Source organism: Dipodomys spectabilis, unplaced genomic scaffold (assembly GCF_019054845.1).
Source record: "Dipodomys spectabilis isolate Male_0828 unplaced genomic scaffold, ASM1905484v1 ptg000054l, whole genome shotgun sequence".
NCBI lineage: Eukaryota > Metazoa > Chordata > Mammalia > Rodentia > Heteromyidae > Dipodomys > Dipodomys spectabilis.
The window spans coordinates 40,836,995-40,861,071 of NW_024870731.1; the positions used below are offsets into that span (position 1 = coordinate 40,836,995).

The 24,077-nt window shown below is 50.7% G+C and overlaps 1 protein-coding gene across 1 annotated transcript; it reads left to right on the top strand.

The window, feature by feature from the left end:
* Positions 1-690: 690 nt before the first annotated feature.
* Positions 691-22,610, top strand: Cpne9 (copine family member 9). Its single transcript, XM_042679811.1, has 20 exons — positions 691-776; positions 1,555-1,595; positions 1,711-1,757; positions 1,833-1,936; positions 2,240-2,276; positions 2,671-2,750; positions 7,871-7,934; positions 8,544-8,647; positions 8,794-8,898; positions 9,802-9,843; positions 10,133-10,208; positions 10,300-10,353; positions 10,965-11,026; positions 11,879-11,925; positions 12,851-13,032; positions 13,215-13,342; positions 20,103-20,205; positions 20,672-20,729; positions 21,053-21,126; positions 22,236-22,610. Exons 1-20 carry the CDS (start codon positions 709-711, stop codon positions 22,419-22,421), a joined length of 1,662 nt encoding a protein of 553 aa, XP_042535745.1. The 5' UTR covers positions 691-708; the 3' UTR covers positions 22,422-22,610.
* Positions 22,611-24,077: the final 1,467 nt, after the last annotated feature.

The window sequence follows — 24,077 nt, forward strand, 5'->3', positions numbered from 1 at the left end:
GTGGCTCAAGTGGTAGAGCAGTCAGCCTTAAGCAGAAAAGACTGAGGATCAGGGTCCCCAGTTCAAGCCCCCATGCTGGTAAGCACAAAAAGTCTTCAAAAGCCTGAGCAGGTTCTTCAACAGCTACCATGGATTTATTTTCCTGTTCTTAGATTGCTGGAGATCTTACAAATCTCCCAAGTAGGGGCTGTCATTGCCCAGGGATACTGAGAAACTTGCCCAAGGTCACACAGTTGTTGCTGGGACTAAGAACAAATGTAACTTCTCCTTTTTGGAGACCCAGGTAAACCAGAAATGGAAGAGACTGATAGGGAGCCAGGCTCTAGAGGCTCCGGCCCCGACCTCCGCCGGGTATTTCAGCACCAGGGCTAGTTCCGAGGCGTGCATTCCTGCCCTGACCGAAGCCCTGCTCCCGGTGCAGGTCAGAGTCGGGGTCCGGTCCGGGTAGGGTTCCCCACGCTGGCTCCCGCCCGCTCCCGTGGGGCGGGGGGCCGCCCGTGGGGCCGGGCGGGGCCGTGCTGCCATCTGGAGCCGCCGCCGCCGGCCACATAGCCTCAGCCACAGTCGGGGCGCGAGCGGAGGAAGCCGCCAGGGCTGGAGGAGCCGCCGCCGCCGCCGCCGCGCACGGGCCGCCCCTAGCCCGGGCGGCCGGGCACGCGGGCGGCCGGACACGCGCAGCCCCCCGCCGCTTCAGCCACTCCACCCACCATGTCTCTCGGCGGAGCCTCGGAGCGCAGCGTCCCGGCCACCAAGATTGAAATCACCGTGTCCTGCCGGTGAGCGGGCCGCGCTGGGGGGGGTCTGCAGACGGGGGGGGGGGGGGGACTAGACCCGAGGGGGGGCCGGGCCGCGCTGGTGGGGTCTGCGGACGGGGGGGGGGAACTAGACCCGAGGGGGGGCCGGGCCGCGCTGGGGGGTCTGCAGACGAGGGGAGAACTAGACCCGAGGGGGGGCCGGGCCGCGCTGGGGGGGGTCTGCGGACAGGGGGGAGAACTAGACCCGAGGGGGTCCGGGCCGCGCTGGGGGGGTCTGCGGACAGGGGGGGAACTAGACCCGAGGGGGGGCCGGGCCGCGCTGGGGGGGGTCTGCGGACAGGGGGGAGAACTAGACCCGAGGGGGGCCGGGCCGCGCTGGGGGGGTCTGCGGACAGGGGGGAGAACTAGACCCGAGGGGGGGCCGGCGCGGGAGACCCGGTCGCTTGCTGGCGGGATGGGGGGTCTCCAGGGGCAGCCTCGCCCCGCAAGAAGGGCTCCAGGGCGGGTCTGCGGCCCCAGGGGCGGGTCGCGGGGCCGGGCATGGGGGCCGAGCTGGGTCCCAGGACGACGAAGTTTGGAGCGAGCCCCTCTGCGGGGCCGGGGGGTGGGGGGGGCACACGGGCATCGGGACGGCAGAGGGGTGGAGGCGGCCCGGGTCCGGGCGGAGGTTTCCGGCGCTGTCCGGGGTGCCGGCACTGCGGGACACCCCACACACGGGGGGGGGGGGGGCGGGGGAAGGGGGCGCGATCCGAGCCCCAAGTCCCCAGAACGACCGCGCTCGGCGTCGCTTTCCCCCTAGGAGCCTGCTAGACCTGGACACCTTCTCCAAGTCTGACCCCAGTAAGCGGCCGCGGGGGCCGGGAGGGGAGTGGGGTCGGGACGCGACCCGAGGGCCGGCGGGCGCGGCGCGGGGTGCCGCCGCCCTGACGTCCCCCCCACCCCGCTCCCGCCGCAGTGGTGGTGCTTTACACTCAGAGCCGGGCCAGCCAGGAGTGGCGGGAGGTGAGTGCGAGACCCCCTGCCCTGCCCCGGCCCGCCGCACGCCCCGGGCCGACTCTCCACACCCCCCACCCCCAGTTCGGACGGACCGAGGTGATTGACAACACGCTTAACCCCGACTTCGTGCGCAAATTCGTCCTGGACTATTTCTTTGAGGAGAAGCAGAACCTGCGCTTCGATGTGTGAGGCCCCGCCCAGAAGTCAGGCTTGGCCCCGCCCCCGACCTGGATCGGCCCCGGGTTCCCGTGGCCCCGCCCCCAAGCCCACCTGGGTCTCAATCAGAAAAGAGCCCACTTAGGCCTAGCCCCGCCCCACGCCCAGGTGAGCCTCGCTCCGGGACAGCGTCCAGCAGCCGGTCTGGGGTGCTCACCTTAACTTCCCCTCGGAAGTCCAAGGCTGCCCCTCCCCACAGGCGCAGAGCCTGGCCCCTTCCCCGCCCCTCTCCCACCCAGTCCCACCCCACGCTGGTTCGACTCTCTCCCCAGGTACAATGTGGATTCCAAAACCAACATCTCCAAACCGGTAAGCAAGCGGGCCCCTTCTGGCCCACGAAGGCGCTCAGGTGAACCCCACAACCTCCCCAGAGCTCCTCCCACCCCGCCCCCTCTTCAGCCCCCAGCCCCAGCCTGCTCCTGCCCGGTTCTCCTGCTTGCACCCCTTCCTCATTGCTTCTCTTCCTTCTCGGCGGCCTCCGCTGGACCTGCAGAAGGTGAGGCTGAATGAAGGGGGCCGATGTGGGCGTGGGACAGTATGGTGAGACCAAGAAGCAGAGCTGGCCTGTGGACAGGGCAGTGGCGCTGGCAGTGTTCTGAGTCTCAGAATTACCCCAGCTACAGCCAGGGGCTGCAGGGCCAGGGAGGGTTGGGCTGGGCCTTCCTCCATCCCTGCCCCAGACCTCACTGACTGTGTCCTGGAGCAGGATTTCCTGGGACAGGCGTTCCTAGCCCTAGGAGAGGTGATCGGAGGCCAGGGCAGCCGTGTAGAGCGACCCCTCACGTGAGCTGAAAGGGAAGGGATGCGGGGAGGGACGGGAACCCCTCCCAGACTTTCCTTCCCAGGGTCAGTGGTGGCTGGGACTGGCACTGATCAGGAGACTTCCCCATGGGCCAGCACCCCTGGAGAAAGATCTCTAGGCTCTGCTCAAAGCCACCTCAGGTTTGGCAGGTCCCCTTCTCTCTTCACTCTTCCTTAAGTCTCAAGGAACCTTCCAGGTCACTCCGGAAGCTTTGAGGAACTAAACCAAATCCTCTGGCATCGCCATTACATTCCTCACAACCACATATTAACCAGTTCTAGACACCTGTTCCAGGCACTAGGGATTCACCTATTCTACCACCTGTACTGAGCACATATTCAATGTCAGCCCAGATTCAAGGGTGGAGTCCCCCCCAACACACACACACACACACACACACACACACACACACACGCACGCACACACACACACCCTCCCGGAGCTCATGCAATACTTGACAGGATGGTCAAGAAGCCCTCAGAGGCTGGCTTTACCCAGGGTGGAGGAACAAGCCCCAGGCACAGGCCAATGACAGTGCAAAGTCTGGCTCATTTGGTAGGGAGACAAGTGTGGCTGGAGGGGTGAAGGCAGGAGGGTGAGGTTGGAGAATGACCAGTTAGAGCCTTATAGCCTCTAGGACTTGAGCTTTAACTCTGCTGGGGGTCACAGCAGGGGTCTGAGCAGAAGCGTGACCGTACTGACTGCTGGGGGAGAGAACAATGTAGAAGCAGGGAGAAATTAGAAGGTTAATATAGTCTGGAATGTTGGTGCTTGTCTGTAATCCCAACTAATTGGAAGGCTGAGACAGGAGACAGGAGCATTGAGGTTCCTAGACAATCCTGGCAAAAGTTATTGAGACCTTATCCCAAACCAGCCAGTGTGATGGAATATGCCTATGGTCAGCTATCTAGGAGGTGAAGGTAGAAGCATCTTGATCTACAACAGATCTGACCCTATCTGAAAACAAAAACCAAAGGACTAGAGGGGGTGGCTCAAATGATAAAGTACTTGCCTAGCAATCAGAAGGCTCTGAGCTCAATTCTGAGTCTACCAAAAAGGTTATTATCCACTACCACTGTACAGCTAGCTAGCTGTGAAAGAGGGAAGAAGTGGTCAGTTTCTGGATATATTTTGAAGGAGGAGCTGACAGATTCCTGATAGAGTGAATGAGTGGGAGACAAATAGAGCAGTTGCTGAAGAGGTCAAGGCCTTTGGCCTGAGCAACAGGAAAGAGAGAATTGTGCCACCAGTCCAAATGGTCTTACAGGCTCAATCCTGAAATCCTAGCTACTTCAGGAGGCTGAGATTTGAGCATCCTAGTTCAAAATCAGCTCTGGCATGAGACTTATCTCTAAATAACCACCAAAAGTGGAATTGTGGGCCAAGTGGTAGAGCACCAGCTTTAAGCAAACAAGACAAAATAAAACAAAACAAAACAAAAAACTCAGGGATAACACCCCAGGCAAACTTCAGTATTGGCGTGTACACACACACACACACACACACACACACACAACAATGGAAGAGCCAGTTGGAAGGACTCAGCAGTTCAGTCTGACATGTTGAATTTCTTATGTTCTGTCAGATATCAAAGGGACCTATCAAATAAACAATAAGATACATGAAATGTAGATGCTAAGGTGTTTTTCTGAGGCCAAGAAACTTGTTCTTTCTTGTTATCTTCTTAAAGGAAACAGCTATTATTAGTGCTTTTTTGTTGTTATTTTCTAACAAACACATACTGCTGAACAAGTGTGGGAGTTTTACATTTAACTTCTTGCAAAGCTGAAGATATTTTTCCTATCAGTCATGATAGCAATTACTGTACAAAAGATCACCCACTCACAAAAACGACCATATCGCCACACCGCAACATTGCAGGGACAAGAGTGATGGTAAGGTTGAGCTAGCCCAGGCTACAGAGTAAGACACCGTCTCAAAAGGAAGTCACAGAGATGTAGCTCAGTGTTAGAGCACACGTTTACCATGTACAAGGCTGTGGGTTCAATCTCGAGACAGCAACACATAGGTGATAGATAGATACATAAATAACCTCCCAGCTTTTTTGCTGGCGCTTTACCACTTGAACACCCAGTCTGGCATTTTGCTAATTAGTTAGAGATGGAGTCTCTTGGACTTTTCTGCCTAGGCTGGCTTAACACCTCAATCATCATCAGATCTCAGTTTCCAGAATAGCTAGGCATGAGCCATGGGCTTTTTTTTTTTTTTTCATTTTTGCCAGTCCTGGGGCTTGAATTCAAGGCCTGAGCACTATCCCTGAGCTTCTTTTTGCTCAAGGCTAGCACTCTACCACTTGAGCCAGAGCACCACTTCCAGCTTTTTCTGTGTATGTGGCAATGAGGAATGGAACCCAGGGCTTCGTGCATGCTAGACAAGCACTCTACCACTGAGCCTCCTTCCCAGCCCTTGTAATTTTTTTAGGAGAAAAAAACATAGCACATTTACATGCTGGTGAGTAGAAACTGAAAACCTGAAGAAATACTTAAGAGAGACAGGACTGTTGCTGGTGTGATGTCCTTGCGCAGGCAAGTCAGTGTGGAATGTGGTACCCAGCAGAGAGGTAGAGAGGCACATGGGCACTTCTTTTATAGCAGCAATGGGAAGGCACAGACGTAAGGGTGGTTGTGGGTGGACTTTCTCTTCTGGTTGCTGCAGTTTGTCAGGGAGAGGGAAACAAGGTCACTAGCTGACTGAGGGTGGAGGGAGGAGTGAAATTGCCATGTAGCACATCTGGAGAGGGAGAGGCCGTGGGATGAGCAGCAGGGTGGTTACCAGGCAGCATGCAGGAGCTTCAGAGGTTTATTGCCATGCGTTTGAAAGCAAGGCCAGTTCCCATGATTGCGTGTTTTCTCTGGCTATGTTCAGCAGCATGTGGGCCATAGAAGTGAGGTGGAAAGTTGGATCTAGCTAGGGCTGAGGTTCTCCCCACATCATAGTGAAGGAGGGCCTGGGAGCAGAGGCAGGATGCAAGGATGTAGTTCTTGTATCGCTGACTGCAGTTTATGGGGGTGTGGAGGAGAACAAGAGGGAGCTAAAGAACCATAAATAACCTGGCCATGGATCGGCGATTGGTTAGTTTACTATACAGCTGAATAGCCCCTGTTCCTATCTGCATCCTATTCTCTCTTGTTAAGGTTCAGAGACTCAGGATTTGAAGATGCCAAGGAAATAATTCAGTACTCACTTTAAAACTGGGGAAAGCTGGTCTGGCACTGGTGGCGCATGCCTGTAAATCCTAGCTACTCAGGAGGCTGAGATCTGAGGACTGAGGTTCAAAGCCAGCAAGGGCAGGAAAGTCTGTGAGACTCTTATCTCCAATTAACCACCAAAAAACCAGGAAGTAGAGTTGTGGTTCAAAGGGGTAGAGTGCTAGCCTTGAGCAAAAGAGCTCAGGGACAATGCGCAGGCCCTGAGTTCAACCCCCATGGGCAAAAAAAAAAAAAAAAAGTGAGGGGAGAATTCATATCAGGGTTTGGGGGTATAGCTCAAGCAGTTCAACACTTGCCTAGTATGTGTAAGATCTTGGCTTCAATGCATGGTACTGCACACACACATCACATCACATACCACATTGCATGTAAGCTCCATGGACTAGAACCTAGCACCCTCCTGACCTGGCTTTCTCTCTCTGTCACACTTTGGATCCATATAGAAATCAGAATTTGTTTTTTAAGTTTTTTGAGCTGGGCACCAGTGGCTCACACCTGTAATCTTAGCTACTCAGGATGCTTGAGATGTGTGGATCGAGGTCCAAAGCCAGCCCTGGCAGGAGTCTGTTGGACTCCTAGCTCCAATAAACCACCAGAAAACCAGAAGTGGCACTGTTGTTCAAGAGGTAGAGCGCTAGCCTTGAGCTGAATGGCTCAGGGACAGTGCTCAGGGCCAGAGTTCAAGTCTCACGACCGACCAACAACAACAACAAAGTTTTTGGCTCAAGGCTGGTGCTCTACCACTTGAACCACAACTCCTCTTCTGGCTATTTTTGTTGGTGATGGGACTTGAACTCAGGGCCCTGGCACTGTTCCTAAGCATGTTTTCCTGAAGGCTAGTGCTCTACCACTTTGAGTCACAGCACCACTTCTGGTTTTCTGGTGGTTAGTTGGAGATAAGAGTCTCAGGGACTTTTCTGCTTGGGCTGGCTTTGAACCTCAATCCTTAGATCTCAGCCTCCTAAGTAGCTAGAATTACAGGTATGAGCCACCAGTGCCAGACATATAGGAGGCTTTTATCAGCAAGGTCCTTAGGGAAAGTGAAAATATCCTTATAAACACTGTTTAAGCACATGGTAGTGTCCCTCTTTTGTGTTTCTATTGGCATTTGTTTTGTTGAGATAGTATCTCATTATATAGCCCAGGTTGGCCTTGAACTTCTGATCTACCTGCCTCAATGTCCAAAGTCCTGAGATTACAGGCACGCACCCCCACCTTTGGCTCCTAGCCTAAATAAATAAATAAACAAACAAATAAACTGCTCATGGTCTTCAGAAAGCACAGAAGCGCTGACCTAGCAAACCAGCCTTTTGCCTTGGCTCAGAACAGAAATTCCTCTCCCTTCTTCAGAGGACTACGTCACATGCCTCTGGCTTCCTGGCTTTGACATTCCACTTCCTCCAGGAAGCCCTCCGAGGGCTGGCAGAGCTGGAAACCTGTGTAGGTGACAGGGTCTGCTACGAAGGATACACATGTCCCTATCTATAATGCTTACAGTTGCTCTTTCTTCTAAGCATTCATTCAGATTCTCCACAACCTTTCACGCGTGGTCTTCATTCCCATTCCATGGAGGAGAAAAACAGTACCTTGCTGAGGGTCAGACAGCTTGAAAAATCATAAAATTCATTCAGAGTCCACTAGTTCTAAATTGCCTTTGTCCCACTACTCTTCGGAGATTTCCTCTAGGCTAGCCTAGCTCCACAGCAGGCCCCTCCCAAGTCAACACACGGCCTTTCTCCACCAGTCCAGGGGGACCCACATAGGGAACTGTCAATAAAGAGCAAAAGGTCCCAGGGGCTCGCCTAACCCCAGATTGGCTGCCCCAACCCTTGTTGCCTACTTCCCTTCTTTTCTGCCTTTTCTGTGTCCAGGGGTGTACCAGGCAAGAAGTGTGGGACCATACTGCTGACTGCAGAGGAGCTTAGCAACTGTCGGGTCAGTAAGGGCCACACACTATGCTAGACCCAGGAGCTCCCTTCTCTCACCCAGACTCCCTTCAGTGGACCATAGAAAAGCTGGGGAAGAGCTGGGCGCTGGTGGCTCCCGCCTGTCATCCTAGCTACTCAGGAGGCTGAGATCTGAGGATCACGGTTCAAAGCCAGCCCGGGCATGAAAGTCCATGAGACTCTTATCTCCAATAAACCACCAGAAAACCGGAAGTGGTGTTGTGGCTCAAGTGGTAGAGTGCTCACCTTGAGCGGAAGAGTGCAGGGACAGCGCCCAAGCCCAGAGTTCAAGCCTCATGATCGACCAAAAAAAAAAAAGAAAAGAAAGGCTGGGGGAAGAAGGTGGCTCAGTGGTAGAGCGCTTGCCTTGCATGCCTGAGGCCCTGGGTTCAATTCCTCAGCACCACATAAGCAAAGAAAAAAGCTGGAAGTGGCTCTGTGGCTCAAGTGGTAGAGCGCTAGCCTTGAGCTGAAGAGCTGAGGGACAGCGCTCAGGCCCAGAGTTCAGACCCCATGACCAGGCCCCCCCCCCCCCCCCCGCTAAAAAAAAAAGGCTGGGGGAAGTCTGGCTTTCAACAAACTCCCTCTCCATCCCTAGGACATTGCCACCATGCAGCTGTGTGCAAACAAGCTTGACAAGAAGGATTTCTTTGGGAAATCAGACCCCTTCCTTGTGTTCTACAGGAGCAATGAGGATGGCACGTGAGTCACATGCCCCCGTGCTCCGCAGGCTACGTATGCAGCCAATGCTTAGCCATGGGGATCTTGGAAATCTGTATGAGTGTTGGGCTCTATCTCTGAACTCAGTCCTACCTCCAGGCAGGTTCCAATCTCCTGCTCCCTTCCAGGTTCACCATCTGCCACAAGACAGAGGTTGTGAAGAACACACTGAATCCCGTGTGGCAACCCTTCAGCATCCCTGTGCGGGCACTGTGCAACGGAGACTATGACAGGTCTGTCTCAGAACAGCTGAGTGAGGGCACCAGAGCGGCAAAGAAGGGAGGTTCCTGGGCCCTAGAGTGAAGGAATGGGTAGATGAACAAATGAATGAGCAGATACATGGAAGGATGGTCAGATGGGCGAGGAAGCTGGAGAATGGTTGGACATATGTGAATGGAAGTGTGAAAGGATCATTAGAAGCTGGGCACTGGTGGCTCACATCTGTCAACCTAACTTCTCAAGAGGCTGAGATCTGAGGATCCCAGTTTGAAGCCAGAGTAGGCAGGAAAGTCTGTGAGACTCTTATCTCCAATTAACCACCTGAAAACCAGAAGTGGAACTGTGGCTCAAAGAGGTAGAGCACTAGCCTTGAGCACAAAAGGCTCAGGGACAGCACCCAGGCCCAGAGTTCAAGCCCCAGCACTGACAAATAAGTGAATAAATAGACAAATAAATAAACATCAGCTCAATCACTAACTATGCAATCTTAGCCACATTACCTTGGCTGTGCTTCCTTCCCTCCTTCCTTCTTTCTTCTCTTTCTCCTTTCTTCCTCTTCTTTTTTCCTCCTTTTTTTCTTCCATATCTGCCTCCTCATCCAAAAGTATAACTAATAGTACTTACTCTTATATAGTGAAATTGCTAAATTAAATGAGATAATCTATGGAAGTACTGAGAAAAATATCTGGAATACCAAAGTCAGTACATGGTGGAAGAATCACGCTTCTGATGGCAACAGCAATAATAGGAGGAGACGGGCCCAGGCCCAGACCGATGAATAAAAAGTCGGAAGGAGGAAGGTTGAAAAATGAACAGGGTGATGGACGGGAAGATGACCAGTGTTTAGATGAGTGGGTGGGGGATGTCTCTGGGACTCACTAAGCACATTGGGCCTATGTTTATCTTGTGTATTTCAGAACAGTGAAGATCGACGTGTATGACTGGGATCGAGATGGAAGGTAGAATTGCCCCATATATCCCCTTCTCCTGCACTTAACCCAGATACCTCCCTGTAAGTGCGGCATAGTCCTTCACAAGGAATCCCAAAATGCCTTGGGAGCAGAGGATGATGATAGATACTGGGCTGGGGACAGCTGATCCAGTCTCTCCTCCCTTTTCTTCCTCTTATGGTCCCAGCTCTACCCTAGGAGCTCAGGAAGTGGATGGGGTGGGGGATGGAAACGATGCGTTCAGGCCTGACACCGGCAGCAACTGCTGCTTATCCACCCACCTCTGGCCTCATTGCAGCCATGATTTCATTGGCGAGTTCACCACCAGCTACCGAGAGCTGAGCAAGGCCCAGAATCAGTTCACAGTGTATGAGGTGAGAGCTCCAGCCCTGCCTAGTTGACCCGGTCCTCCCGTCCAGGATGCTCGGACTCCGCTTCCCACCATCGCTGTTGTCCTCCACTCAGGTACTTAATCCTCGGAAGAAATGTAAGAAGAAGAAATATGTCAACTCGGGAACCGTGAGTGCTCCCCAGAGCTCGGGGCTCCCTGGTCCTCTTTCTGCCCCACTGACATACATGACCATGGGGGAGGGGAAGACAGTGGCACAGAGCACTTGGCTGTGGTAGCCATGGGCAGCAGGTGGCACTGTTGACATTTTTCTTTTTCCTTTCTTTCTTTCTCTCTTTCTTCCTTTCTTTTTCAACTATGAAAAATTTTTATAGAATTAAAATAAAAAATCTGAGGGGCTGGGAATGTGGCTTGGTGGTAGAGTGCTTGCCTAGCATGCATGAAGCCCTGGGTTCCATTCCTCAGTATCACATACACAGAAAAAGCTGGAAGTGGCGCTGTGGCTCAATGGTAGAGTGCTAGCCTTGAGCAAAAGGAGCTCAGGGACAGCGACCAGGCTCTGAGTTCAAGCCTCAGGACTGGCAAAACAACAACAACAAAAATTCCTTAAGTTGCATTTGCAAATGTAATATACTTTCCAAATCCAAATCCATTTCCGACAGCTTCCCCTTCCAGAACTGAACATGGCAGGACAGGCTGGCACAGGGGTGGAGTCTTGGGCCTCACGTCTCCCTTCTGCTGCCCTTTCCAAAGTGGCAGGGCTGCCTCTTCTGTCCCACAGGTGACGCTGCTCTCCTTCTCTGTGGACTCAGAATTCACTTTTGTGGACTACATCAAGGGAGGGTTAGTCACAGACCAAGAACTGACAGCCCAGTAGTGGGCTTTCCGTGTGTGTGTGTGTGTGTGTGTGTGTGTGTGTGTGTGTGTTTCCGTGTGTGTGTGTGTGTGTGTGTGTGTGTGTGTGTGTGCTTTGAACTGCAATCCTCAGATTTTCTGAGTTGCTAGAATGACAGGTGTGATCTACCAGCGATTGGGTAGGCTTTCTTATTTATCAAAGGTGTTGTATAAAGTGCAAAATGTCACCTCTCTTCATTCTCTTTGCAGGGATCCCTTCTAGTCCCACCCTGGGAAGACAGCTGTCTGACCAGGGTCTTCAATACTGGTCCCAATAACCTGAATGGCGCCCAGATAAAAGTTATGGCTAGGAGCTGGGTATATATAGCTCCGTGGTGGAGCATGTGCTCAATACCTTTAAGGTCCTGGATTCAATCCTAGCACTAAAAAAAAAGTTATAGGCGGACAAGGAGGAGAAGTCAAGAGAAAGGGAAAGCAAAGCAGACTATAATGGATATTTTTGCTTGGTACTGTGGAGGCAGGCAGACTTTGCTTCCCTGAACCTCCTTTTTTCTCCTATGAGAAATGGAGATTTGAATGACTACTGCAGGGCTCTACAAAGGGTTAAATCACATAGAATGCACTTGTCACAGAGCGGCTTTAATTCGTGCTCCAAGTGTGGCCTGTGCACCCACAGCGTTAGAGTCACTCGGGAAATGTGTCAGTTCACCTAGACAGCCTGGATCAGAACCTACAATTTAGCATGAGCGATAGGTGGTGTGGATGCATGTTCATGTGTGAAAAATACTGGTGTCATAGCAACTGGTCCCTCCCTACTCAACCCATCTCCTTCCCCAACAGGACACAGCTGAACTTCACCGTAGCTATTGACTTCACAGCTTCTAATGGTGAGTAATGGATAGGGGAGCAGAGGTGGGGGAGATGGGTAGAAGGGACCTAAGGAAATCCTGTCAGGGAATAAGGGTTTACCACCTCAAGAAGGCTACATTTATGTAATGCCCCACCAGGATGGAAGGAAACTATGAAGTACACAATGGGGAGATAGATAAATCAAGTCAGGCAAAAAGGATAGATAACTGGCACAAAGAGGAGTAGCTATGGGAGAGAATGGAGTAGAAGGAGAGGGTAAGTGAACAGGAGGTGAAAAAGCAGTGGGTAAGTGGAACCGAGTGGAGAGATGAGTCAGTGATTGATAAGTAGATGTATGGATGGTGTGTTGGCAGACAGACAGCTACTCTAAGTTGAGGAAGTAACAGTAGGTAGAGGAATGGATCAGTGGACAAGAGAACTGGGCCCAGGTGGTAGAGCGCTTGCCTTGAGCCGAAGAGCTCAGGGACAGTGCCCAGGCCCAGAGTTCAGGCCCCACGACCAACAGAAAAAGAGAGAGAATTGGGCCAGTGTGAGAACAGATAAGCAAGGGAATGAATGGAATGGACAGGGATGGCTGACTGGAAAAAGTGATGTGATTATCAAGATGGAAAGAAAACGAGGATGAGTGGTGAATGGATGAGTGGTGGATGGATGGACAGCTTAATTCTTAAGGGAATGTAGCTATAAACAGACAGATGGGTAGATTGAAAAATGGATTTATGGTCAGCTACTTAGATAAATGGCTAAGTGGATGGACAGATAGAGGGACAGGTGAGTGTAGAGAAGGATAAATGAGCAGATGGATGTTAGGATCAACAGTGAGGAAACACAGGTGGAGGGTGGATAAAGGGCCAGATGACTGGATACATACAAGGATAAGAAGATGAACGGACACATGGGTGATCAAGTGACCACAAGGCCGGGGCTCCTGTGTCCCTACAGGGAATCCCCTGCAGCCCACCTCCCTGCACTACATGAGTCCCTACCAGCTCAGCGCCTACGCCATGGCCCTCAAGGCAGTGGGGGAGATCATCCAGGACTACGACAGTGACAAGCTCTTCCCAGCCTATGGCTTTGGGGCCAAGCTGCCCCCAGAGGGAAGGATCTCTCACCAGTTTCCCCTGGTATGGTCTGGCTCCACCCAACATGATGGATGGGTTTACCTTTCACGGGCTACCAAGGGCAGCAAGCTGTGAGAGGGTCGAGGGGGCACCGTGGGAGGGAAAAGGAAGGAGTCAGCTGGGATCAGAGTGTTCTGGGGCACACCCTGCCTGGGCTCAGCTTGGCAGGACTTTTTCTTTGACAGAACAACAATGATGAGGACCCCAGCTGTGCGGGCATCGAGGGTGTGCTGGAGAGTTATTTCCAGAGCCTGCGCACTGTGCAACTCTACGGGCCCACCTACTTTGCTCCTGTCATCAATCAGGTGGCCAGGTATGGGGGCTGGGGAAAATTAGACAAGGGACTGACCCCCAAAGGACAGTCAAATCCCTATGGGTGAACTCAGGTTTAGCCAGGCTCTGGTACTTAATACTGTGGGACAGCTGCCTACTAGGAATCACATCCCAGCCTTGAGATGGCCTTGAGTTTACATAAGAGAGAAAAGAGGGCACCATTGGCTCAACCTGTAATCCTAGCTACTCAGGAGGTTAAGATCTGAGGGTTGCGGTTCAAAGCCAGCCCAAGAAAACAAATCTGTGAAGCTCTTATCACCAATTAACAAGCAAAAATCCAGAAGTGGTGGTGTGGCTCAAGTGGTAGAGCACTAGCCTTGAGCAGAAAAGCCAAGTGAGATACAAGCCCCAGTACTGGCACGTGCACACACACACACACTCACACACACACTCTCTCTCTCTCTCTTTGTGAAACTGATTGGCATATAGTGTAAACAATGAAATTTCTCCCTGTAATGCTAGATCTGGGGATCAAGGTTCAAAGCCAGAGCAGGCAGAAAAGCCAGTGAAACCCTTACCTAGAATTAACCACACAAAAAAGCCAGAAGTTGGGGCTGGGAAGGTGGCTCATGCATGAGGCCCTGGGTTCGATTCCCCAGCACCACATAAGCAAAAAGAAAAAAAGCCAGAAGTGTCGCTGTGGCTCAAGTGGTAGAGTGGTAGCCTTGAGCTGAAAAGCTGAGGGACAGCGCCCATGCCCAGAGTTCAGGCCCCACAACCAGACCCAAATGAAAACAAAAACAAAAACAAACAAAAAAAAAGCCAGAAGTTTAGTTGTGGATCCAGTGGTCCAGAGAGCAATAGCCTTGAGCACAAAAGTCCAGGGTTAGGCTCAGGCCCAGAGTTCAAGCCCCAAGTCACTCTGACAGCCACTGAAGGGATTATGGATGTAAACGGAATCCCTGACAGGCTTTCCTTACACAACCATAAATGCATCAGACTGCATGTAGCATGTCACTGTTGATTTATTATTTACTATTATTCATTACATAATATATAATTATTAAAACATATCATATGTAATATAATTATATATTATATACTTGTTTATATTGTATATATCGTGTAATAATTATATATTATTATTCCGTTGTACATACGGGCTTCACTGGGACACTTCTATACATACATACACTATATCAACCTCAGCCCCTCTTCCTTTCCCCTTCTCCCCTTGTTAAGATCATGGGAAAAGGTGCCTGATTTTATTTTCACGCATGTTCATAAAGCACTTGACCACATTTACCCTTGTCTGCCCCTCTAGTCACCCTCCTGCTGTCACCCCGAGCTTGGTTCACTTTCTCGTCACTCTTGGGTGTGTGTATTCATTGGAAACCATGCAGGTTTTCACCATGATATTTCACACACGCATTATATAATATTTTAATCAGAATAATCCTTTTTTATTGTTCTCTTTTCCCCATCCCCACCCTTCCCACTACTTTTTTTCCCCACTAATTTGAGTTTCTGAGCTTTTTTTTTCTTGGTTGCTATTGCTATTAAACATGCTGTGTGTGTGTATGTGCACACGCTTGTATGCACACATGCACATGTGCATGCACACACACCAGGGTCAGTCCTGGGGCTTGAACTCCAGACCTGAGCTCTATCTCTGGGCTTTTCTTTCTCTCTTTTTTTTTTTTTTTTTTTGGGGGGGGGTCCAGTCGTAGGGCCTGAACTCTGGGCCTGGGCACTGTCCCTCAGCTCTTCAGCTCAAGGCTAGTGCTCTACCACTTGAGCCACAATGCCACTTCCGGCTTTTTTCTTTTTGCTTATGTGGTACTGAGGAATCGAACCCAGGGCCTCATGCATGCAAGGCAAGCGCTCTACCACTGAGCCACCTTCCCAGCCCCTGGGCTTTTCTTTCTCAAGGCTTGCACTTTACCACTTGAACCATAGCTATAGTTCCAGGTTCTTGTTAATTAACTGGACATAAAAATGTCACAAGCCGGGCGCAGGTGGCTCACGCCTGTAATCCTAGCTACTCAGGAGGCTGAGATCTGAGGATTGCGGTTCAAAGCCAGCCCAGGCAGGAACATCCGTGAGACTCTTATCTCCAATAAAGAACTAGAAAACCGGAAGTGGTGCTGTGGCTCAAGCAGTGGCTCAAGAGTGCTCGCCTTGAGCTGAAGAGCACAGGGACAGCACCCAGGCCCAGAGTTCAAGCCCCATGACCAACCAAAAAAAAAAAAAAAGAATGTCACAAATTTCTCTACCCCACCTGACTTGAAACAGTGATCTTCAGATCTCAGCCTCCTGAATAGCTAGGATTATAGGTGTGAGCCACTGGTGCCTGGTTTTAAATCTATTTATCTGTCTGTCTGTCTACTTCTCATATAAGTCTTTCATCTATTTTAAACAACCTGATCTTTGACAACTGTACTGATTTATTTATTCATATAGTAAACATTTGGTGAGGGATATGTATCATGAGTATGGGCTCTAGAGCTAAACTAGCTAAATTAAATCATTGCACTGTTTCTATCATATACTAGCTGTGTGGCTTTGGCCAACACTCAACCTCTCTGTGCCTGTTTCTTCACTCCCTTGTAAAGGAAGAATAATAGAAACAATATCTATATCATGAGATTGTGGTAAGAACCAATGCTGGTGGCTCATGCCTGTAATCCTAGCTATTTAGGAGGCTGGGATCTGAGGGTCAAGGTATGAAGCCAACCCAGGCAGGGAAATTTGTGAGATTCTTATCTCCAGTTACCAGAAAACCAGAAGTGGCCCTGTGGCTCAAAATAGTAGAGCCTTGAGCACAAAGAGGATCAGGGACAGCACCCAAGTCCTGAGTTCAAGCCCCATGATCCATAGGGGAAAAAAAAAAGATTGTGGTAAAGATTTGTCAATACAAGTCCAGCACTTAGAATAGAACCTACCGCATCCTAAGCCAGGCTCTGTTAGCTATTCCTGTTACTATTCTTATAGCTGTTACTATTCAGAGGGCATCTGCTATAAGCTGGCTCTCTGGAGACACAGATCAATCAGATCTGGTTCCTGCCCTTGGGAGCTCCTGCCGTGGTGCAGGCCACAAAGACAGAAGTATAAATAAATCATTACCTTCTGTAGGCCAGCTTTTCCCAGACTTTTCTAGCAAGTGGCCTATCAGCAAAGGCAGGAGACTGCATCCCTCTGAGGGGACTGAGGGCACAACAGAAAGCGGCTAGGCTAAGAACATCTTTGGTCTCCATAGTTGCTCCTACAAACTAATGCAGATTTTATGTTCTTCCCATATTGCATCTATGTTGCTCTGAACTGTGTGTATGTGCACACACGCGCGTGTGCGTGCGCCCCTTCTAGGGCGTGGACTCAGGGCCTGGGCACTGTCCCTGAGCTTTTTCACTCAACGCTAGCGCTCTACCACTTGAGTCATAGCCCCTCTCTGGCTGGTTAATTTGGAGATATGAGTTTCGTGGACTTTTGCCCAGACAGGTTTTGAACTGCGATCCTCAGCTCTCCGCCTCCTTCCTGAGTAGGGGGGATCACAGGCATGAACCACTGGCACCCAGTACTGCTTTTGTTTAAGAAAAAAATCTTTTTGCCAGTCCTGGGGCTTAAACTCAGGGCCTGGGCACTACTACTTGAGCCACAGCTCCGCTTCTGGCTTTTTCTGTTTATGTGGTACTGAGGAATCAAACCCAGGCTTCATGCATGCTAGGCAGGCACTCTACTACTAAGCCACATGGGTTTTTTGTTTTGTTTTGTTTTGGCCAGTCGTGGGGCTTGAACTATGGGCCTGGGCGCTGTCCCTCTGCTCTTCAGCTCAAGGCTAGTAGTGCTCTACTACTTGAGCCACAGTGACACTTCCAGCTTTTTCTCCTTATGTGGTGCTGAGGAATCAAACCCAGGGCCTCATGCATGCAAGGCAAGCACTCTACTACTGAGACACCTTCCCAGCCCTGCCACATGTGTTTTAAGCGTAGTTATAGTCACCTAGCTTCACTTATGAGATCATGCAGTGGGGTGGATTTATCCTTGTGTCCCCTTCATTTCCCCCAAGGTAAAAACCCGCTAGGAGGTGCAGACAGCCCACCTCTGTGGACAGGGCTGTGTTCTGCAGGCTGGAAGGCTCCAGTCTGCTGTGGATGGAGCTGCTCAGCTGGGTTACAGTGAGTTGACTTCATCCGAGGAGGGAGGGCGCAGAAGACCAGGAGAAGGAATGGCTTGTATAAATCACAGAGCCAGGAACCAGCAGGTCAGTAGACCGTGAATCTGATTGGAGTGTAGGAGAGTCCAGAAAGCAGGCCAGGTATGGAGCGCGGTGGAAACAAGGCTTTTGTCTCTGTTGACTGAGCAGCTTTGAACTCAGGCTTCACTGACCCCTGAAGCTGCTGCTTAATATCTCTGAACTTAATGTCTTCTCATTTTAATGAAAGCCAGGCACCAGTGGCTCACACTTGTAATCCTAGCTACTCAGGAGGCTGAGATCTGAGGATTGCAGTTTGAAGCCAGCCCGGGCAGGAGAGTCCATGAGACTCTTATCTCCAATTAACCACCAGAAAACTGGAAGCGGTACTGTGGCTCAAGTGGTATAGCGCTAGCCTTGAGCTGAAGGACAGCCCCCAGACCCAGAGTTCAAGCCTTATGACTGACCAAAAACAAAATAAAAAAACTGAAAGTTGCACTGTGGCTCAAAGTGGTAGACTGCTAACCTTGAGCAAAAGAGTTCAAGGATAGTGCCAGGCCCTGAGTTCAAGCCTCAGGCTGACAAAAAAAAAAGTCAGAAGTGGAGTCGTGGCTCAAATGGTAGAGTACTACCCTTGAGTAAAAAAGGTCAGGGAGCAGGGTGCTGTAGCTCATGCCTATAATCCTAGCTACTCAGGAGGCTTGAGATCTGAGGGTTGAGGTTCAAAGCCAGCCCAGGTAACAAGTCTGTGAGACTCTTTATCTCCAATTAACCACTAGAAAATCAGAAGTGGCACTGTGGCTCAAGTGGTAGAGCACTCACCTTGAGCTGAGGAGCTGAGGGACAGCACCAAGTCCCACAGTTCAGGCCCCATGAACAACCAAAAAAAAAAAAAAGCTCAGGGACAGTGCCCAGGCCCTGAGTTCAAGCCCCAGGACTGGAAAAAAAAAAAAGATAAAAAAAAGAAAAGAAATAAACTGGGTGCCAGTAGCTCACATCTGTAATTCTAGCTACTCAGGAGGCTGAGATTGAGGTTAAAAACCAGCCCAGGCAGATAAATCTGAGAGACTCACATCTCTAATTAACCACCAAAAGCCAGAAGTGGAGCTGTGGCTCAACATGTAAAGCACCAGCTTTGAATGAAAAAACTAGACAACAATGCAAGGTCCTGAGTGTGTCCCCAGTACCAACACACACACACACAAACACAAATAGGAATAAAGAGGATGCCCACCTCATAGAGAAGCCCTGAGGATTAAACTAGACCACTGTCTCACGCAAGCTTCTATGGTTTTGTTACACTGCAATCAAGCCTGGCTTCCCCACACTGGTCACCATCTCCTCAGCTGACTTTCCAGAGCACAGTGGCAGCCACAGGTCCAAGATGGACCTCCCATGCTCCCAAGCCTTTCCCTTATATCCACATCCCCCAGCTCACAAATACCTCAGGAGTGGCCCTCACCACCGGTCCAAGTTCATCTCTCCTCTGCCGTTCCTCATGTGACTTCTACAACACCTTCTCCGTGCTTTTACCTCTGGATCTTTCTGGAACATTTTTCTCCTTTACCTCCCCATCCCTGCTATAACTCTGCCCACCAGTCCCCTGGCTAACCCCCACTTACTTTCCAAGTCTTCATTACCTGTTGCTGTAACCTCAGTACTCCCTAGTGTGCAAGCATCTGTCCCCTGCTACATACTCGGCAGTGAGCTTGGTGTGGCACACAGCAGGTGTACAATGGCTGTTTGTGAAATGAGTGAGTTGCAAGAAAAAATTCTAGGCCAGGAGGATGGGGCCAGAATCCATGAGCAGGACCCTAGGGATCCTGACCAACTCCCATCCTGGGCCCTGGGTACACTGGGCCAGAACAATATGGTTCTGCACTCATCATGGCCCTGAGGGTTTCAGAGTGCTGTCCAGTAGGATCGTCAACCCTGATGGAAATGCTCTGTCTTGGGACCGAAGGAAGTCAGGAGACCAAGGTCTGCCACTGCTTTTCTAGCTTGTTTTCTTTAAATGCATATTAAAGGTACTGTGGTCTGTGTGTGAGTGTGTGTGTGCGCGCGCGTGCGTGCGTGCACATGTGCACTCACATGCGCAAGCACGTGTAAGAGCTGGTACTGGGTTTTGAACTCAAGACGTCACGCTTTTGCTTGTCTTTTTCACTCAAGGCTGGTCATCTACCACTTGAGCCACAATTTCACTTTGACTTTTTGCTTGTTGACTGGAGATAAAGAGTCTCACAGACTTCTTGCCTGGGCTGTTTTGAACCTTGATTCTCTGATCATCTAGGATTACAGGCATGGTAGCTGGTGAGGACGCCAGTGTCCAGCTTCAGATGTCACTTCTTTCAAGAAACCTTCCCCATCATCATGAGCAGCTCCCTGTGGTCGTTTCCCACTGCTCTTTGTGGTCTTTGGGTTAACAGCAGCAGGAGAGCTTGCTTTTCCCTCCTACATGTCTGCAGTGCCCACCATAGTAGGTCTGGTGGAGCAGCAAGGACTCCAGAGGCCCCAGGTCTGCCCATATGCTGGCTGTGGAAGTTGTGGGGTTCAGGTGTCCTGTGGCCCCAGGGCTTTCAGCTAGCCCCTATCTTGTTCTTCCATGCAGGTCAGCAGCCAAGATCTCTGATGGTTCCCAGTACTATGTTCTGCTCATCATCACAGATGGAGTCATCTCTGACATGACACAGACCAAAGAGGCCATCGTCAGCGTGAGTCTCAGAAGGGGCACTGAGGGCCATGGAGAGAGAGCTGTCTGCCTGGCCCTTCTCAGCCAAAGTGCCAACTGCTGTTTTGGAGTGTTGGTATTTGCCCTGATCTTCCAAGGGCTGCATTACAGGAGAGGAGCATTGAGCTCAGAGAAGGCAGACCTTTTATTATGGGCAAGAAGCAGGTCTATCATTTGTTCAACTGGGAGACCTTTTAACAATTACACTGGAGAGCTAATAATTTTTCTGCTCTAGAAGACACTGTATATCTTTCCAGGTTGCATAATAGATACACATCCTACATGCTAGTAGCTCATACCTATAATCCTAGCTACTCAAGAGGCTGATAGTCTGGAACAAAGACAACCAGCTACCGTACTCACAAGATGTACACATGACACACAGAGAGGATTCTAAGTCGCCCCTCTCGTTAAGGCTGCTCACCCCAGTCTTTCCCCTCTTCCCACAGGCCTCCTCGCTGCCCATGTCCATCATTATTGTCGGTGTGGGACCAGCTATGTTTGAGGGTGAGTAGAATGGAGAGGACTGGGAACTGGGGAGAACAGGAGGGGTCTGGGCACTCAGGTCCACCTCAAACGTCAGGGTGCACAGATATCTCTGTGGGATCCTGGCTAAGTCACAAACCTTCCCAGCCTCGTTTCTTCTTCATAACCAAGGCTCGTGATACTGGTCCTTTCCTCTTGTCAAGTTTGTAGGAGAGTAGATTTACTAGTAATGATGTTGATAATTCCATAAAGCAAGTCGTTGTAGACATTCCCATGGTGACTCTGGAGGACAGCTAAGAGGGAAGGGGTTGGCCAGAGTCAGTCAAAGGGTGTCTTTCCTGCAGCAATGGAAGAACTGGATGGTGATGATGTGCGTGTGTCCTCCAGGGGGCGCTACGCAGAGCGGGACATTGTTCAGGTAGGCCTGATGGGGAGGAGGGAGAGGCTAAGTAGCAGCCACCTTCCTTACTTTCCTCATCCTTCCACATTCATTTGATAAGGTTGCTTCTGCTTGGTGGATCTATGGCATAGATCTCCAAGGTCCCTGCCCTCTAGTGGAGGCAACAGGTAATAGACAATCAGCAAGCTAAACCCTTGCTGTGATGGTGTTAATTGCCCTCAGAGGAATAGCCAATGCCATTATAAATACAGCCCATAGTAGGGAATCTGGCTTGGAGATGAGGGAAGGCTGTGTGAGGAAGTGACATTTGAGCTGAGTCCTGAAGGAGTTCTAAGTCTTACGGGCAGAGAAGCAGCCTCTGAGAAGTCCCAGGGGCTCCAAGCCGGGTAACAGGATCTACTGAGCTAGAGGAAGGAGCCTTGTCAGTGCTCTTGAAGGACTTGACATGAGTCAACAAGACTGTCAGACCTGCATTTTAAAGGAATCTGTCTGCTTCCTGGAGGGGAGCTTCTGGGAAGGTAGGAGGAAAATCAGAAGAGCATAAGTAAGAGTGGCATGTGTTCATGATTACGTGGAAATGTACTGGAAGACAAAAGAGAAGTCCAGCAAGATTAAAAAACCCCAAAAAACTCTTGTCTGCTCTTCTGGCTTAGCAACATGCAACTACATCAGTAGGAGTATTTCAGTGGACTACACAAAGCCAAATTAGAGTGAGCTGAGGAGGGACAGAAGGTGAAAACAAAGTGGGCAAGAATAAAACAAATACAGGGGCTGGGAAGGTGGCTCAGTGGTATAGCGCTTGCCTTGCATGCCTGAGGCCCTGGGTTCGATTCCTCAGCACCGCATAAGCAAAAAGAAAAAAAAGCCGGAAGTGGCGCTGTGGCTCAAGTGGTAGAGCACTAGCCTTGAGCTGAAGAGCTGAGGGACAGCGCTCAGGCCCAGAGTTCAGGCCCCACAACCGGACCCAAAAAAAAAAAAAAAGAATAAAACAAATACAGAAAACTGTCCAAGATGAAGGGAGAGGGATAGTGCGATACTTGGAAAGAGATGTTAAGGACTGAAGGTGAAACCTCCCTGCTACACCTTCCTCTGGCCATGGCTCACAGCTTCCTGTCTGTCTGTTCTAGTTTGTCCCATTCCGAGACTATGTTGACCGATCGGGGAACCAGGTTCTAAGCATGGCCCGACTGGCCAAGGATGTGCTGGCTGAGATCCCTGAGCAGCTTCTGTCCTACATGCGCACGAGGGACATACAGCCTCGGCCCCCACCACCTGCCAACCCCAGCCCCACCACAGGTCCAGATCAGCCTTGAGGAGTTCAAATATCCGATACCTCGCCATCTGCTTGTCTGCTCATCCCCTGCTGACAGCCAGAGGCACCTGGATCCTGGGCCTCACTGGGAGGGCCAGCCCAGTGGACCAGTGCTGGCTGACAACGTGTCTACCCCGCGGACTGCAGAAGGGCCTGGCACTGTTACCGCCTCCCTGCCTTCATGCCAATAATAAAGCTGATCTTTACTCTGCTTCTGTGTCATGGGTCTTGGGGGGGAAAGACCAGGAAGACCAAGGGCCATACTAACAGGAGTGAGGAAGGATGGCTTCGGCCAAGCACTTCTTCAGATATTACAAATATTTTAATAAGAAATACTCTGGCCGGGCGCTGGTGGCTCACGCCTGTAATCCTAGCTACTCAGGAGGCTGAGATCTGAGGACCGCGGTTCAAAGCCAGCCTGGGCAGGAGAGACCGTGAGACTCCTATCTCCAATAAACCACCAGAAAACCAGAAGTGGCGCTGTATGTAGCTCAAGTGGTAGAGCGCTCGCCTTGAGCTGAAGAGCTGAGGGACAGCGCCCAGGCCCAGAGTTCAAGCCCCACGACCGACAAAAAAAAAAAAAAAAAGAAATACTCTGTGTGTGTGCGTGTGTGTGTGTGTGTGTGTGTGTTATTCTCAGGAGACAGATATATAACTCTCATTAGATTCTCAAAGGGATTTTTTTTTTTTTTTTGTCGGTTGTGGGTTTTGAACTCTGGGCCTGGGCACTGTCCTTCAGCTCAAGGGTAGTGCTCTACCACTTGAGCCACAGGGCCACTTCTGGTTTTCTGGAGGTTAATTAGAGATAAGAGTCTCACAGAAGTGGCCCTGTGGCTCAAATGATAGAGCGTTCGCCTTCAGCTGAAGAGCGCAGGGACAGCGCCCAAGCCCACAGTTCAAGCCCCACGACCGACCAAAAATAAAACAAAAAAAGAGTCTCACGGACTTTCTTGCCTGCACTGGCTTTGAACTGCGATCCTCAGATCTCACCCTCCTGAGTAGCTAGGATTACAAATGTGAGCCACCAGTGCCCAGCTTCTCAAAAAGATTCTTGACCTAAGAAGAAAATAGTTTAAGGAAAAAAACAAACAAACAAAAAAGGCATCAGTGGCATCAGTGACTCACACCTGTAATCCTAGCTACTCAAGAGGCTGAGATCTGGGGATCATGTTCAAAGCCAGCCCCAGCAGAAAATCTGTGAGGCTCTCATGTACAATGAACCACCAGAAAACCAGAAGTGGTGCTGTGCTGTGGCTCAAAGTGGTAGACTACTACCTTTGAGCAAAAAAGTTCAGGGACTGATGGGCACTGATGGCTCACGCCTATAATCCTAGCTACTCAGGAGGCTGAGATCTGAGGACTGCAGGGCAAGAAAGTCCATGAGACTCTTATCTCCAATTAACTACCAGAAAACCGGAAGTGGCGCTGTATCTCAAGCGGTAGAGCGCCCGCCTAGAGCTGAAGAGTGTTCAGGGACAGTGCCCAGGCCCAGAGTTTAGGCCCCACCACCCACAAAAAAAAAAAAAAAAAAAAAGTACTCATTACCTAACTTAAGAAACCGTAAGTTAGGAGTTGCTATCTCATGCCTGTAATCAGAGCTACTCAGGAGACTGAGATCTGAGGACTGAGATTCAAAACTAGCCAGGGCAGGAAATTC

Coding starts and splice junctions, on each gene's coding strand:
- Cpne9 (XM_042679811.1), top strand. CDS start 709: ATGTCTCTCGGCGGAGCCTCGGAGCGCAGCGTCCCGGCCACCAAGATT. Junction 7,935..8,543: donor AGGAGCTTAGCAACTGTCGG/GTCAGTAAGGGC, acceptor CTCCATCCCTAG/GACATTGCCACCATGCAGCT. Junction 20,730..21,052: donor GGGACCAGCTATGTTTGAGG/GTGAGTAGAATG, acceptor TCTTTCCTGCAG/CAATGGAAGAACTGGATGGT.